This window comes from Cyprinus carpio, chromosome B20 (genome assembly GCF_018340385.1).
Source record: "Cyprinus carpio isolate SPL01 chromosome B20, ASM1834038v1, whole genome shotgun sequence".
NCBI classification, from domain to species: Eukaryota; Metazoa; Chordata; class Actinopteri; order Cypriniformes; family Cyprinidae; genus Cyprinus; species Cyprinus carpio.
The window spans coordinates 18,634,105-18,652,326 of NC_056616.1; the positions used below are offsets into that span (position 1 = coordinate 18,634,105).

The 18,222-nt window shown below is 36.1% G+C and overlaps 1 protein-coding gene across 1 annotated transcript; it reads left to right on the forward strand.

Annotated features, from left to right (window-relative positions):
• The first annotated feature begins 5,662 nt into the window (after positions 1–5,662).
• Positions 5,663–15,415, forward strand: LOC109091960 (sialomucin core protein 24-like). The gene is made up of 5 exons (XM_042746258.1): positions 5,663–5,700; positions 13,917–13,991; positions 14,134–14,184; positions 14,429–14,485; positions 14,564–15,415. Exons 1-5 carry the CDS (start codon positions 5,688–5,690, stop codon positions 14,764–14,766), a joined length of 399 nt encoding a protein of 132 aa, XP_042602192.1. The 5' UTR covers positions 5,663–5,687; the 3' UTR covers positions 14,767–15,415.
• The last annotated feature ends 2,807 nt before the right edge of the window (positions 15,416–18,222 follow it).

The window sequence follows — 18,222 nt, forward strand, 5'->3', positions numbered from 1 at the left end:
GTCTTAACTTGCGAGACAGTAGTTATGCCTAAAAGGTTTAGGCTTGGTGCCAGTGTTTTATCGAATTTTCCTGAACCTTAAAAAAACTGATCACTGATTTTCCAGTTAGCTGAGCATTTGTAAAGGTAGACGTGTAACTGAAACAACTCGAATTGGACTACAGATTATCTAGGCCTATAAAACAAAAAATGCTGTTACATATTTATTGCAGTGGTTGCTCAGTCTTGGTGATTAAAGGGTGATAGTGCAAACACAATTACAAAAGGAGGTTTGACAATGTAGACTCATTACGTTCAGCTAACACTGGTATTTAGCAGTGTATTTTCCATCTCTTGATTCAAGACTGATAACACGATACTTCAAGATAAAACATTCACCGATGATTTTTCAGTGTTTTATTATATATATCCTTGTTTGGTTTAGCCCTGCTCTTTTTGTTATCGGTATATTTTATAGATAACGTCATAAAATTTTTGACAATCACTCCAATCTGTTGTATTTGCATTTTTGAAATAGTAAACAACTATTAAAGTGCAGAATATTTTTGTCCAGTTTACTTACTATATATATATATATATTATAATATATATATATATATATATATATAGATATATTATATATATATTTTTTTCTTTTTTTTTTTTTTTTTTTTTAATGGACTCGACCACGTTGTGGGGGGGTGGCAGCAAACAAGAGTTCTTCATGATCCAAAGAGCTACCTACGTTTTATAATTTGCTATAAACAAAAGTTAGAGCCTACTGTTTGTGTTGTATCTTCTGTACAACCCACTACGTTTGACAAATATTAGATCATTATATTGTATGGGATTTTACCCACAGTTGTTGCTTGCTGGATTGAAAATGTCAATGCAAAGTTTAAAATATCTAAAAAATATATATTATTGTAAAATAGTTTTCATTGCACTGATTCGTGAGCGCTTTGAATACAACCTTTTTTTGTTGGGGGTGGGTCTGTTAAAGACTCATATGGTAAAATGTAGCTTTATAGGATGAGTTGGTGAACGGTCCCTCTCCAAAACACATATTGCCACGCGATTAATGTGGTTCGCCTAGTTGAGCTTTATTATTATAAATGGTAACCCACTGGGAGGACTTTGAGGCAACACCGTGGTAATACATCGTGGAATGTGGCTAGTGTCCATGTGGAACCAGTTCTGAAAAGAGGCGGAGCTTAGCTGCCAAACTAAAATAACTCTTTAATTTAAAGTTTTCAATGTCGGTTTTTCATTTCAAGCTATTATGTTTCACTGTCATTATTTGAGAGTAAAATATCACATATATAGCGGTTAAAGTAGCATGTGGTCCATGTTACTTTTCTCGGCGTCTGTCAGGATGAGCCAATCCCGACTGTTTGTTAGTCAACTTATTTTTAAAGCAGCTGTCGGTGCGGGTTTCTGTTTGCATGTCAAGTACCAGACCTAGGAATTAATACATTTAAACGGTACACTTTTTAAAAACACATATGTCTTCAATCAAACACAAAACATTTGTGACATTTGATTGCTGCTCAATGAAGATTTATGTTTGTGAGCCGCCAAGCGCCCCCTGCAGGAAAGCAGTTTTTGGTCCCAGGATTTTACAAGACACCGTCGTCATCCTGCAGTCACGTGATGCAGAAAGCGGGAAGCGCATCCAGCATCCACAGCAGCACTAGGAGTGAAATTGCAGACAGCTCGACCTGAACGCCCGAAACAGGACTGCGAATAAACCAACTAGACATCATGTTTTGGGGAGGCTTCTCTTCGTGACAATATTACTAGCCCTCTTCGGATCGTTGACAAGCCAGGGATTTGCGCAGGGTGAGTGGATTGCGAATCTGTAAATGTAACAGTGAAATAGCGAGTCTTGCTGGCACAACACACCTTAAAACCGTCTCTATCCCGCCATCGGCTACAGCTTAACTGTGATTTTAATTAGGAGTGGTTGCGATTCCGGTTCCATAACGCATTATTTTTCACTTGCAATACATATTGGGTAATGATTCAGTTCTTCTTGCATCAACTGCACCCGGTAATGTTAGTCTGTTGCCAAATGACGAGGTCATTTTAGATTTTAAAGAACGGATACAACTATTAAAAAATAAATTAGTTTTGAAAAAGTCTTATGTAAATTAGAGAGACATTTTTAATGAACCGACTTATTTGAACTGGATTACCTACTACATTGACCACCCTGCATATTTTAATCCACTAAAAAGAACCGGCTCCCAAGAGTCGTTTATTTAGGGAATCGAACTACTTCGGTCGCTGTGTATGTGTTTGATTCAACAAAAAGACCTTGATTCTTAAGAGTCATTTGGTCTTGCATTGAAATTTCCTGGTTCTGTATGTTTCCGCGATTATAGATTCAGTTGTGATGTAGTTAAAATAATCCACGGTGTTTTGGATAGAATCATTCGGAAAGAACTGGTTGTTGATTCCCAACCCTTAGGTTTAATAAAATATTGTTAAACGCGGGTGATGCACTTTGGCCTCGTTACCTGTGGCCGGTGTTCTGAAATATTCGGTGTCTGAGATTTTCGGTGACGCTGGGCGGAGCTTACATGAATATTCATGTGTTTCTGTTTCGCGTTAAAGCGACTCTGATAATATTAGTACGTTTTCACCGGATCACAAAAACTGTTCAACAAGGTAGGTTAATTACGTTTCAGCTTCTAACGAAGATAAGCAAATGTTGAATATAATTGTTCGTTTGTGCACAAAATGTTATTGTTTGCAGTTTTAAATGTTTACTCAACAATAACAGCCACTGATTTGCCAGAAGCAGCCTATCGTTAGAATACGCTACAAGTAAATGGGCCAGTAGCTGTTAAATATTTTCTCATATTCCTCTGTTTTTGCTATTAAAAGTATGTAATTTGAAGTTGTGTAGCATATGGTGGCACAAACTTGCTCACTGTATTGTAAGACTGTAAGGTGAGAAATGAAGAACGATATAAAGACTCTTATGTAGTAACAACTATTTAACTTTTTATTCTCCTTAAAAAGGTGTCACATGGAAGTGCATGACAGCCTACAGTTCATGTGGAGAAGCTGTTTGTTTGCAATTAATATATCTGTTACAAATCAGCAGAGTTTGATACTTCTACCTGTTATTTTTTTCCTATAGCTTACAGAAGCTCTTCTAATGGGGAGACTTATATTTTTGTCAAGTTATATATGAGGCCACTATTGCACACATACATGAAGACATCGTACGTGTAAACGTTCTCAGAATTAACTTTTGCTTTTTTATCTGATGCAGGGGATGGTGGATGTGTACTTTATCAGTGTAATAGTTAAACAAATCATATGCAAAATAAAAAACTTGTATAGCCTACTATTTGATACAAATGTTGTATTATTTAACCAGTTTTAAAAGTTTTACTACATTTTGTTCCTGAAATCCACACTTTTGGAATCAAGATAATCAAAGGTAATCAAACCAAGCACAACCTAATAAAACATGTTTCATGGATAAAGGGTTTTGTAAAAAATCATGTTGGTGGATATTCCACTAATATTAAAAACATGTGGGTCATTCTTGAATGGCTTATTCTGCAGTGGTATAAACAATATGATCCCATTGATTTGGAAGCATGTTTCTTCTCCCAACATTTAGACTGATTTCATTGAGTTTGTTCATGGTGCATAAATTTCTGTTTGCCATTTCTTGTTCATATAGGAATTTACTTTAATAATGTATTTAATAATTTACTTACAACAGAAATCATATAACATGTGCTTGCTTATGTTGATCAGTAGGCCTATCCCTGAACACATATACAAGTTGTTACATCCTCTGTAGCTTTCACCGGGTTTTTTTTTTTTTTTTAAACATGACCACGTATTTTATATTTATACCAGGTGTGTAGTAAATGTCATTTATGTAATGCCTTCACCACATCGGTTAATAAAACTTTTAACACCGAATCAGTTGAAGTCTTTATTCAGCAAAAGCAATCTACTTTTATCTTTGAAATGAAAATATACAAATTACTGTATGTTTTGATATAGCCACTTTCTATTAAACTACAAAACATTTTTAATTGTTATAAGTTTGTAGAAAATAAGCAAAAAAATTGTTAAAGTACTGCAAGGTTGTGGATTTCAAAACTTGACCAATACACATTTGAGTCAAAATGATTTTCAAGTGCACCACAATGTGTATATGATTAAATACAATAATAAAGTGTATAAAGACATTTGTACATTTTTGTTTAACTATATAGTGCATATATAGTGCATTTTATCTACTAAATGTATATTTTTTAGACAAATAAATAAATAAATACAGAGATTAAGAATGTTTATATTCCAGTTCATGTGTGCATTAAAAAAAATTCATCTTTTGCTTTGTTATTAAAAACATTTTTTTTTGAATGATTGAGCAAACGATTAGGAATGACACAGAATAATCATCATACATTTTATTATGGCACAACAGATACATTTTGGAACAGTTATTAAACGACACATTTTAAGGACTCTTAATATTATAAAAATGCTTATTGTTGTAGCTCAGTGGGCAAGCCTACCTCAGGAAATCATTACGACAATCACTCTATAAGTTATTTATGCATATTAACAATAGGAATAAAACAACAATACACTAAGCATAATTCAATTCTACGCTACAACATACTTTTGAAACATCGTTATGTTTTCAGTACAACGTACTAATATTTTTTGTCAGAGACGCTTTAAACGCGGAAACAGGAAACTCATGAATATTCATGTAAGCTCCGCCCAGCGTCACCGAAAATCTCAGACACCGAATATTTCAGAACACCGGGAAACAGGAAACTCATGAATATTCATGTAAGCTCCGCCCAGCGTCACCGAAAATCTCAGACACCGACGCACTTGCGGCTTTATCTTAAAATCTACTGGGCTGCCTAATACGCAACCCATTTTGGGCCAGCATGAAAAAGCGAATTAATTCTTTATCTATTTAAGAATGTTATAATCTATTGTGAGCCCGTTGTGATCTTGTTAATTTTAATCTAAATTTCATAAAACTGGGACCTTTGGTTAAAATGACAGGGCTTCTCTCTGGAGATGTATACAGGGCTTTCTTTTGTGATTGTTATACTCACAATGTTGGGGGAAAAATCTTTTCTGTCTGTCTCTGCCAATCTCACAGAAGCTTTAAGCCTTGTCACAATGTTTTTTAAATGACCTTGGTTTGTGTGCGGAGTGCCAGAGGAAATCAGATCATGTTCATTTGGTCACACAGACTCATTGGTCCTATTGCCAGTTTTTCTGTTACGCCTCTTCTACACAGTTTAAGATTAAATGTGTCAATTCGGTAGCCAGAAAAGATTTTGAGGTTTCCATCAAGGGGTATGGGCTCTGATGTGTTTCAGCTAGAGACCTTGGAGAATGTTTTGCTAATATTTTTGTGGTTACTCAGTGTGCCTTGTTTTTAGGTTTAAAGGCGAAGAGTTAACAATGACACATACTCTGGCAACAAATCTAGGTCGACAACCACAAGAAAACCTGTATTAAAATGCCAATGTGTTTGTTGCTTGAATATGACATTCTTAATGGAAATCTCAAGTGGATATTTTTTAGGTAATGCAAGATATGCCTATTTAATGGGTGGTTTTTTTGCAGATGGAAGGACTGTGGTTTCATTGACATCTTGTCAAAGCATGTGGAAAAATGTGACTCCACTGCCAGTGGATGATGTGTTCAGGTCAGGTCCCTCCTCCATGTCAAATTCAAAGCTCATATGACAACAATCAAATGGGGCGCCAAGGCGCAATTACTAAAGCACACTTGAAAATTTTTCTGTTAAGCTTTTTTCTGTGTTTTTCCAGCCAACATTTTGATCTGTTTGGTATGATGCAACACATGCTTCACCTGACTTTAGTCACAGTGAATTGTCTGCTTTAGCATAGTACTCGTTTCTCAATAATGGTAAAATGGATTTGGCCTTCCAGAGCATGTGATTTTATTTTTATTTTATTTTGTTTGAATATATAGCTTTTGTTTTTGCTTCAGTGGTGTTTGATATCCAGTTTGTTTGCTATCCAGTTGTAGTTTCCCCTTTACATAAAGAGAAAATGAAAAGCTAACCTTCAGTTTCCTGTTCCCAGATTATAATATGGATTTTCTACCAAAATCATCTCAGATGATTAGCATGGGGGTCTGCACATTGTTGGTTCAAAACACCAATCCCTGTAACTGTCTAAAGCGTAATGTGGTACAGCTACAGATAATAGATAACATTGTAAACCAGGGTTTATGTGTTTTGGCGGTTCATTCAGCTGCTTAATGCTGGCTTCGGTCAGTGTGGAGCCTGAAGTAACTGCCCTTTTATCCCTGGAGTCCTTCTCCATGCCTCTTTGCTAATGGATGACGTGAAATGAATCAGGGAGAGTAAACATACTAATGAACGCACCACACTGGTTGCTATGGTGCTCGAGGCTCTCAGAAAAAAAAAAAATGGGAGAGTAAGTAAGCAGAAAGTAAGTGGCCATTTCTGCATGAAAGGAGCGGAACGGAAAATTCAAAATACAGCAGGAATGAATGGGGGGAACAATAATAATGAAAATATTTCATATGTTGTTTAAATAAAATTTAATTTTATTTGGTTTTTTTAAGAACACAGTGATCTTAAACGTTTATCCATTTTGAGTTTTTTTGTTTAGGTCATTTTGAGTTTAGGTCATCAAAAAATCAGATGTAAGGTTTTCACTTTGGCCCAGCATAAAGTCACTGCACTGAAGTCAGACAGCAAATATCCAAAATATAAAAAAAAAATAAATGAATAAGGCTTACCGGGTCCCACATGTGATGCAAAATCATCTTTACAGGGCTGTGAATTTAACATATAAGTTTTAAACAGAACATTAAAACCTGTTCTGGCTCTGTGTAGTCACTTTTAATTTATTTATTTACTTTACTGACGTAAGTGACAGTGTGTCTTGTAGGTTAAGTATGGTAATCCATACATGAAATGCACCACATACTATAAAAACTCACCCTAAAGAGCAGGGAGCGGGCCATTGCAGCCATGAGGGTGGTGTATGACTGTGTAGCGTGGTGTCAAAACTGAGTGCGATACCCTGATGCAGCGAGATCAGAGCTGTGTTATCAGAACTCTCTGCAGGTGGTTGAGACCGGCAGACCGGAAGCTGAAGCATAACCTAAGGAAGAAGAGCACTGCAACAAGAGCGATTGATGCATGGCAGTTGTGGCCTAATGGTTAGAGAGTTTGACTTGTAACCCCAAAGATTGTGGGTTCGATTCTACCAGCAGGAAATGTTGGTGGTGGAAGTGGCACGCTGTTCCACCTTCAATACCTACAAACTCGATACTTTCTTCCACACTCAATTCCCACACTCAGCTTGACGGCACACTCTGCACAGTCATTACGACAAAATGGCAGTGACAGTGGGTAAATAAGTAAAGGAAATAAAGAAAGAAATTATGTGGCAAGTCACCAAACCCCCAATTGCTCCCGGCACCCCAGCAAAATTGCTTGTCAATATACAATTTAATATGTATGAAATTGTTTTGCGACTTGACATGCATTAGGTTATAGGGCCAAAAAAAAAAGTTTTAAGAGGTAGACTGTAATTAGCATGTAAGCTTGTTATTTGTTTTTGTGTCGTACTTTCTATTTCATTTGAAATCTGTCCTCTGGTTATTAGTGGAGCAGATCATTTATATTAAACTGTCTACCACAATACAGTTATAAACCACTTCCTTTGCAGTTTCACAGGCTTTGTTCTCGATCTTAAATTAAACATCACCCTGTCATTCTCCATATTCAGAGAGTCTGTATTGTTTCTCTAAGTATGAGAGCTTGACAGTAAGGAGAAGTGGTCTGACGGGCCTGAGCAGGTGTAGGGTGTCTGTAACCGCACCTCCCCCTATAACAAAGCCAGTAGCGTTAGCATTGTGCTATCAGCTCCCCAGAGATGATGCGATCGGTTTTACACTGATTCAATGAAACATCTTACTGGAAATATCTGGGTCTTTCCTGCTGTAGTGCAGACTAGTATAATCACGTTAAAAATGTTTCAAAGTGTTAAGATTATTAGAAATAGGTTTGCGAATAGTGTTGTGTTTAGATACAAAATATGGGGTAAATGCTGGTAATCAGTTTTTAGGACAGGACTTTTTGATTCTGTTTTGAGGGTGTTTCTACAAAGCTATCATGATTTTCATGGCCTATTTAAAACAATGTTCAGGCTAAATCAACATGTTGTGACATGAGCTGTAAATGCGCTCATGTGAATTGACATATGGCTCTTTGTGGGTGTAGGAGAGGAAGGTGAGACGACCTCGAAGGTGTGATGTTTGTGCAACAAATATTTAACCGTTTCACTACATCAGTTGCATTCGATATTAGATTTACAATTAGACCTGTTTGCTAACCTTATCTCAGAACTTGATCAGAACTTGATAGCATGCTGTATGTAAACTTCTGACCAAAATCTCACACCTGTTTAGAATATGTATGTAGTGCTTTTCTTACAGATTTGTGCCACACAGATTCAGACATGTTTTAAACACACACACACACACACACACATACATATTCTGTCACTCTTACTACATTTCTACTCTCACACACTTACATTCTCCTTTTACATACATGCATACATTTTTACTCTCACACACTTACATTCTCCTTTTACATACATGCATACATTTTTTACTCTCACACATACATTCTCCTTTTACATACATACATTTCTACTCTCTCACACACATACATTCTCCTTACACATACGTACATTTTTTGCTTTCACACACATGCATTCTCCTTTTACGTACATATATTTCTACTATATTTCTGTTTAAGCAGGAAGTCACTCTCAGACCAGGAAATACATGTGCAAGACTTGCTCAGCTCTTCCTCACTATTTTACAGTTATGCTATTCAGCGTCATCCTGTTTTCTTTTCAAGTACATATTTTTTACAAGTTTTTAACTTTAACATATCATTATGTAACCTACGTGTTCTACACATCTGTGTACAAGTGGTAAGACACTGATTTTGATCGTATTGACAGGGCTTAACACTAAGGAAGTTTTTTTACTGGTCCGGTTCGGCCAGTGGTTTAAATATTTTACTTGCCCTGGCAAAATTTTCACAGGCCTTGCCACAATCAATCAATCAATAAATCATTAAATAAGACTTATTGTTTTCATTGTTGACTGTAACATTGTATTGTAATAAATAATAACCATTTTGCACAAATAGGTATATTAGTTGAAAGATAAAACTGAAATGAACCATGCTTTTCAAGTAGGTCTAACTCTATTCCAGTTAAGGATGCACTGATAAGGATTTTTCATGACCGATTCCGATTTTATTTATTTATTTTACAATCAAATGAGCCGATTCCCATACTCGTTGCCAATTTATTTAGTTCTTATTACTTTTATTATTATTATTTTTACATTTATTAAATATTTATTTTGCTCTGTTACTGGCCAAACTAACCTTGAACAAACAAACAAACAACCAAAAATATATGCAACATGAAGCAACTGCACAAAACAAAAATTTTATTATTACTCTTTATTATTATTAGTTTTATTACCTTAATTATATGTATGTCTGCACTGTGTTTGTACTTTCTGTACTGGAAGCTCCTGACACCAAGACGAATTCCTTCTGCGTGTAAACACACTTGGCAATAAAGCTCTTTCTGATTCTGATGAAAATGCAAATTCAATCTCTGACAGGTGGCGCTTATAGAACACTAGCGATTCCTGAGTTATTGCTGCAAGCAGCGCTGCGCTAATTAACACTCCTTTAATGTGTATTTAACGACAGTAAGAGGAAAAAGAAAATGCCTTTTTGACACTCCTTTAAGACTGTCAGTTCTCCTCAGAAATACATCCTTATTCACCCCACCCTTATTCCATAATTATGGTTTTCTTTCAGTATTTCAATGAATTTGTTCTGGTTGGTACAGTATTTTCTCTGCTTGCGTGACTATTTTCTCCTCTTTGTGTCCGTCTTCACGTGCATCTGTCTTAAAGATAATATATCATGATGATCACTATGTTTGTGTCACCAAATTGCATACTGTCAGGAATAACCTACCCGCGCTGTTTTTTAACCAGCTCGTTTTTGATTACTGTCAGTTATACTGGCGTTGCCAGATATTGAAAACCTTTTTTTTTTTTTTAAATAAATCAACCGCAATGAGTCCAAATCTTGAGTTATGGAAATAATATAAAGATATTGCTGTCCCTAACTTTTAAACTCCCACTTTATTCACTTCCTAAATTAAGTGAAAAAAAACAAACAAACAAACAAAAAACATAGACGCTTATAATATGTGTATCTGGCAACACCACTGAGGCTGAGCCCATGTCCTCAATCAACCTTTTCACAAAGATAATATTTATTTATTTATTTTTATTTTTTTCTAACCTGCCTTCCGTTTCCACTATACTCTCTCTCACACATACATACATTCTTCTATTACATACACATATTTTCTTCAGACATACATACGTTCTATATATATGTGTGTATGTTAAAGGAGACTGTATCTGTGTGTGAGAGTAGAAATATATGTATGTGAATGGAGAATGTATGTATGTGTGTGTAAGAGTAGAAATGTATGCATGTGTAAGGAGAATGTAAGTGTGTGAGAGTGCCAGAATGAATCATGGCTTGTTTGGCCAAACATGCATATATATATATACACACACACACATATATACACACACATCAACCAAAATATCCAGAAATAACACATTATATAAAGGTTAGGAATTGATTTGCATTTCAGTGAGTGAAATAAGTATTTGATCCCCTACCAATCAGATTGGTTATGTGCCCATACGAACACAGATTAGTCCTGTCACTTTAAGAAGTTACTCCTAATGTCAGCCCGTATAAAAGACAACTGTCCACACAATCTGTATCTTCCATTCCAACCTCTCCCATCACCATGGGCAAGACAAAAGAGCTGTCAAAGGATGTCAGAGAAAAAATTGTAGGTCTGCACATGGCTTGAATGGGCTACAAGACCATCAGCAAGAAGCTTGGTGAGAAAGAGACAACAACTGTTGTTGGGAGAAGCTTGTTAATTATCTTAAGGCAATTGGGACAACAGTCACCAAGTAAAATCATTGGTAACACACTACGCCGCAATGGACTGAAATCCTGCCGCACCTAAGGGTCCCCCTGCTCAAGAAGGCACATGTACAGGCCTGTTTAAAGTTTGCCAAAGAACATCTAAATGATTCAGAGAAGGTTTGGGAGAAAGTGCTGTGGTCAGATGAGACCAAAATTGAGCTCTTTGGTACTAACTCGACTCACCATGTTTGGAGGGAGAGAAATGCTGACTATGACCCCAAAATCACCATCCCTACAGTCAAGCACGGAGGTGGAAACATTATCCTTTGGGGCTGTTTTTCTGCTAAGGGTACAGGAAGACTTCACTGCATTGAGAGGCAAATGAACGGAGCCATGTACTGTAAAATCTTGGACGAGAACCTCCTTCCCTCAGCCAGAACACTGAAGATGGGTAATGAATGGGTCTTCCAGCATGACAATGACCCTCAGAAAATCTGAGGGAGCTTAAACTTTGAGTTGCCAAACGACAGCCATTCAGATAGGATTCAGAGAGGATCTGTAAAGAGTGGATCAAAATCCCTCCTGAGAAGTGTGCAAACCTGGTGACCAACTACAAAAAACGTCTTACCTCTGTGCTTGCCAACAAGGGTTTCTGCACCAAGTTCTAAGTCATGTTTTTGCTTGGGGAACAAATACTTTATTTCATTCACTGAAATGCAAATCAATTTCTAAACTTTATATAATGTGTTTTTTTTTTCTGGATATTTTGGTTGATATTCTTCTGTCTCTATACGTTAAAATAAACCTACCATAAAAATTACCTGACCCTTCATTTCTTTGTAAGTGGGTAATCTTACAAAATCAGCAGGGGATTAAATAAATATTTTAATAATAAATATTTATATATACATACATACATACATACATACATACATACATACATACACACACACACACACACACACACACACACACACACACACACACACACACACACACATATATGTATATACATACACATACATATACATATGTGTGTGTGTGTGTGTATGTATGTATGTATATGTGTGTGTGTGTGTGTGTGTGTATGTATATGTATATATGCATATGCATGTACTCTTATTCTTTATTATTTTGATAAAGAAACCAGGAAATGTATGTGGTGCTTCACTTAGGCTTACGTGTACTGAGACAGAAGCACAGATGTTCTCTCTGTTCTTTTAAGAATAGAATCTCAGTGGCAGGTTTTGTGGTCTAATCTGTGAAAACCGGTAAAAGCAGGCCGGTTGACATCATATTCATTCATCTGATTGCTCTAGAGTGCTTGTTCAGTCCTTTTAAAGTAATGAACATGTATGCATTTCCCTTCAGTCATTACTTGAGACTGGGTAACTGAATTTGTTTTGCTGTCTGTACAAACTGAGGGCTAAGAAGTAGTGTGGAACGCATTTCTGCAAGGTGAAGCACTTATTCAGACAGCAAGGAATTGAAAACATCTTAACGTTGTCATAGTATGGAATTTCAACATGAGAGTTGTACCTTTCACAAAAGCATGTGTCATTTCTTTCTCAGTGTTGGCTGTTTTGAGGCCATAAAGAACACAATGTACTTCCATACATGGATGTGTAGTTTAGCCCCACTTGTTAAGATGTTTTCTTGGGGCTCTGTTTACATTTGACATAAAATACTCAAAGCCTGTCACGGTTCAGGACATGTATTGAAAGAGAAGGTCACAAAGCAACACACGTTGTAGCAACAGCCAAATATCTTTTATAATGGCCTGGACTACATTATTTCTCAAACATTGAGAACATAGTTATTTGATTAATGAAAATGTATTTAATATTTTTTTTTTTTTATAACGATTAACAATTCCATAGATACTGAGTTATTTTTTGTGATTTGAAGTTCTACATTCTGCTCTTTTTCCCTATTATTGTAAAGTATTTAATTTCTAAGTAATTTAAAGCATAAATTAATTGGTGTATATGTTTTCTTTTTGAAAAGAATTTAAGCACATATGTCATGTGTAAGCACAGTTAGTGAATTAGACTGTTGTGACTCAAGGCTTTATGAACTTAAGTCAATGACAAACATAACTGTCGGTAAAGTGGGTTACGAAACAATGCATAAAAATTGAATTATTGCTATCAATAGGAATTTCTGCGCTGAGCTGTCAGTTGAATTAGCACACAATGCTATTCATGTGTAACGGGAGGTTACTCTAAATGGAAACCAGCTGATAGTGACAGAGGTTTCTGGAAAATCTTCCTTGTTTCCTCCTTTTTCTCTTTATCTCTTTCTTATGTCAATATGACATACTGTCAGTTCATCCACTTATTTCTGTGTCTTAACCTTTTTATGAGTCGAGGAAGTGTTTGTGATTTTTATTCTTTATCTGATGGTATGTAAGGTTGATTGATTAATTGATACGATCACATAGTTCTTTCTACATTTTTATAATCTATTTTATTACTATTTTTATTTCATTTTATTTATTTATTTTTGCCTTTTTTTTGTTTTTTTTAAGCCACTTTGCATTTTATTTTATTTTTAAAGACCAGTAAACCAGTTACTCAGTATGGTGTTTTTTTGTTTTTTTTCTTTCTCCCCATGTGCTTCTGGTTATTAATATTAATTAACTTGTTTCAGATATTTTTTCCCCCTCCAGCTCTGGTGTACAGCAAATATTATTTGAACAAGACATATTTCAGAAAATATTTGAGCAAGTTACTTTTTTTTTTTTTTCTTTTACATTTCAAATGCACAATTACTTTGTTTGGTCTTGTGTTGTTGTTTTCTCTCTCTCCTTAGATTGATGTATAAATAGTTTTGTTTTCACTACATTTCAGGTACTCAGAACGCATCTTGTGTTAACAGCAGTGCTGAGAACCAAACAGCCAGCTGCAACAGTGTGAACTGCACAGGTACGTTCTGTCCTACTATCTTAAGATCATTTTTACACTCATCAACTGCAAAAAAAATAAAGTTGCAAGTTGCAAATATGGCATGGCCAATTGTATGTTGGGATGATGTGGGTTTAATATGTGCATTTTCTCTGAACTGCAGAGCTGAACCCGATCCCATCAGTGAGCCCCACCACAAACGCTACCATCAATGGTACAGCCATCCAGATTCATCTCTTTTACATTCATGCACACCTGCTTAATTTAAAGCCAATTGCAAAGCCCAACACCAATATTTTATCAACCATAAAATATAAATAAAGAGCCATAACATATAAAAATGTACCTGTATCCGTTCATAACACAGAACAGACTATACAATTTGATGCGTCTGCTTCATTACTGTTTATTGCTGATGTAGAAAAATTATTCTGAACGGCACTTTTTTTTCTGTTTAGCTTCCACAACAGCCCCCACCACAGCAGTTGTTCCGACTCAAAACAGCACCGTCACAAGTACGTACAGCTTTCTCTAATAGAATGAACACTTCCTTTATGCTTTTAAGTTTCACTGAAAATGTTGCCTTTCCTCAGATGTCACGTCTACGTCTCCTACTCGTGCTCCTACTCGTGCTCCTACTCCTGCTCCTACTCCTACTCATTCTCCATCTAAATCATCCACATTTGATGGTGCCAGTTTCATCGGTGGAATTGTGTTAGTCCTTGGCCTTCAAGCTGTCATCTTTTTCCTTTACAAGTTCTGCAGATCCAAGGATCGCAACTACCACACCCTGTAACACGCTGTCCACCTGGAGGCACCACAAACCCACACTCCGACCCAAAAAAGAGAGACAGACACATTGTACTCACAGATTCTTAAATACTCTTGTAATTCCCCATGTTTAACCTCATATTTGACATTTAATTCCTGTGACTTTGAGCTTTGTTTTGTTAATGTTAGAGCTCTCACAAGCATTCGAGTTCATTAACACAAATCCACCCAACACAGAGTAAATATGAATTGTGGGGTATACGAAACGTGTCCTGTTTCGTGTACAACCACAGCTGTCCGTAAATGTTTCAATATATGACAACACAGCTATTTGTCTGCTCAATATCATGGTGGTTCCCCTCAAAGGCATAGGAGGGGGCAACTTCTCATCATGCCTGTCCCAATACTTCCCAACTTCCAGTGTTAATTTCAGGTAACTTTACTAGAACAGTATTTTATATAGTTGCCATGACTGATGGTTCTCAATATTCCACCAAGTCCTTACTCATCACCATCGTCATCATGTTCAGAAATAATATCTATATAGTTCAAGACTGGACAAATGAATGAACAAAGTTTTTCCCCTTCATTTCAAAGTTGTTTTGAATCTTCACATAAACCTTTGGGTGGTATATGTCCATGTGTGGTGTGATATTAAAAAATAGTATTTTTTTCCCCCATTCCTCTTAATTGTGCCAACCAAGAGAGCCAAAATGTTGCAATAAATTACATTCCCCAGCTTAGTCCCTCACTGTTAACCATCTACAGTTCATCTACAGAACATCATTTCTTAAAACTAGTTAAAAGAGCCATCTCGCTCCTTTTTCTCCCCCCAAATGTGTCAGTGGAGTGCTGGGTAATATCAGAGATTTATTATATACCCATAGTTGGCATCCTGTCATTCTGGGGGACTTGCCAGCATATCGGCCATCTTTAAGTTATACTTTTGGGAGTTTGTGGATTTGAAACAATAGAAGCTCAGCCAATCCAATTCCACTAACAGCTGAAATGAGTCTTCATTAGAATTAATCGATTTTGCTGGACATGCGAATAGAACCAGGCACTATGAGAGTGGAGGATCCATGATCCCATTCAGAATGATTGACAGTTGAGTCAAAGTGCCTTTAGGTGGAGGCAGTGGCTTGCTGCCTTAAAAGTGAGCCTTAAAAGTGTGAATGCGTTTGTGTTGGGCCTCCGTCGAGGCCAGGCTCTGTGTAAGTGTGTCTGCTTGTATGTCCGTGTGTTTATAGACACGCATGCGTGCTTGTTTCAATGATGTAGATCTAGTGTCTGCCGGCTGGACTGATCGCTATATTATACAGAGTAGATAATTAAAAGTGAATTAATTTGTTGGATAATATGTCATGGTTCCTAAAAGCTTTTCTCTCAGTTCTGGAGGTTTATTTTTTTGCTAGTGCAGAAACATCGGTCGGATTCTAGCACTCCCTTTCAAAAACATAGATATTTGTACATAATCAGATCTCTTTGACCATGAACTGAATTAATATCGTTATATATAAGGAATTCAAATGTCTTAAACTGAGGTGTAATACTTCAGGGTAATTAAAACAGGCTTGTATGTAGATCCTGATATTTTTTTTAGGAGCCTTTGTGTTAAATACCATAAAGAGAACTGAAATATGCCCTAGAAAAGTGCATTTAGGATATATTTTGCTTATTACGTCATTTTGTTTTTCTGTTGCTACAATTATCTGAAGATTTTGATGGAGTCTTAGAATAGAGCTGTGTCAGTCTCATAATTTAATGCTTGGGTTTGATTTTTTTTAAATATAGTTACTGGGTAGATTTGATTCAACTGCAGAATTGAACTACACTACGTCTTATTACTGCCTTGCTGAGCGTATTTAGTTTGGTACTCTGTTCATAAAATCATTTGTCTGGGTAGTGTTTTGGCACGTTTATAGGCTGAGGGCATGTATATTTTTTTCCCCCTTCATTCCTGGGATATGAAATTTAAAATGTAATAATCTTAATTAGTTTGCAGCTAATAACTTCCTCTGTGAGTCAGAATGTCATTGGCTTGGGAAGTGATTTGCCGTTATTTGGGTTGCAAATTTTGTAATGGCAGAAATGAATTGTTTTTGTTTGGTGCATGCTTTTGTTTTCAGCTGCTTTGTTGACATCCTAATGTCAAAGTGTTTCATTCCCAGCATGTTTCTCAGAAGATGACTATTAAGGCCTTACTTTCTTTGTTGAACCACTCTTATTGCTTGTCCATTGTCTTATCACAGTGCTTAAATGCCAACGGTGTCTATTTTAGCATGAGTCACTGAAAAGCTGCTATAATGCTTCACAAGCTTCATCGTGCCCAAAGTGTAGTCAGATGAAATGAAATCCTATTGTTTGCCATTTTGCTTCAGCTTTGCCAAATTAAAAGCACTGTTTACATAAGAAAAGTTCAGACTGCACGGTGTTTCGATTGTGTATTCTTTTTCAATAATTAACATAAAACACAATTACACAACTCATCACAGTATTGTCTGTTTAGAGTCAGGCTACATCCAAAGATCCCACTTAGTTGCAAATGGATTTTAGCTGTGCGTGCAAAGGGCTGTAAAGGACATGCTACATTTTCGGGTGAACTGTTTTATCTGTTTTAATTCCATATTCGGAGCTCAGTGAAGGATGCTTATGTTTGAGAAGGTAAACGGCTCAGAGAATTCAACCTAACTTCAAGTAGTCTGTGGCCTTGATTTCTTATGCCTTTATGTTTGTGTGAATGCGTGCATCAGATTTCCACAGAAACATCTATAACAATGCCATATTCTGTCATCGCTCTGAGCTAGTGTTGCATTCCTTGCTGCACCTTTTGAAGATGAAGTGCCTTAATTATTTAAGATTAGACGATGAAGATTATAATTGTCATGAAGATTTGCACTCAAAGGGACTTGAATGTTTTAGAGTGAAGCTTTGGTTTATTGAAGTTGTGAGTGTATAATGAGAGGTACATGGAGTATAGCATCTTGCTTGTGCCACCATTTTGTTATCTAATTGCTAAGACTTAACTGAATTATTAATGTTTTTTTTTTTGTTTGTTTGTTTAAATGACTGTAATTACTTTTGGCCTGTTGTCTAGTAGTGCATTTTTTTTTTTTATTGCTTTACATAAACATGTACATGCCCCACATTCACTCTTGTCAATTAGAAGATGCTTACTGTTGCGTCTGTGTCCAGAAAGTATGCCTTAATTGTTTTATGCTCTAGTATGGTGGTTTTATTTCTCTAGAACTCTTTCTTTTGTTCTTGTGTTTTCTCTCGTTTCGGATCTGCATTTGCAATTAGGTTGGAAATGTGATTAATTCATTAAAGTTTGAGTATTGTAAAACAGTTTTTGGGTGTTGTTTTATGTTGTCTTTTTCTTTAAGAAACCTTTGTAACTCAGACCTTTACGTTACCATATATAGTTATGAAAAAAGATGCATTAAGAGTTGGGGGGGTGGAAACTTTTGAACATGATGAA

Coding starts and splice junctions, on each gene's coding strand:
- LOC109091960 (XM_042746258.1), top strand. Junction 14,185..14,428: donor CACAAACGCTACCATCAATG/GTACAGCCATCC, acceptor TTTTCTGTTTAG/CTTCCACAACAGCCCCCACC. Junction 14,486..14,563: donor TCAAAACAGCACCGTCACAA/GTACGTACAGCT, acceptor GCCTTTCCTCAG/ATGTCACGTCTACGTCTCCT.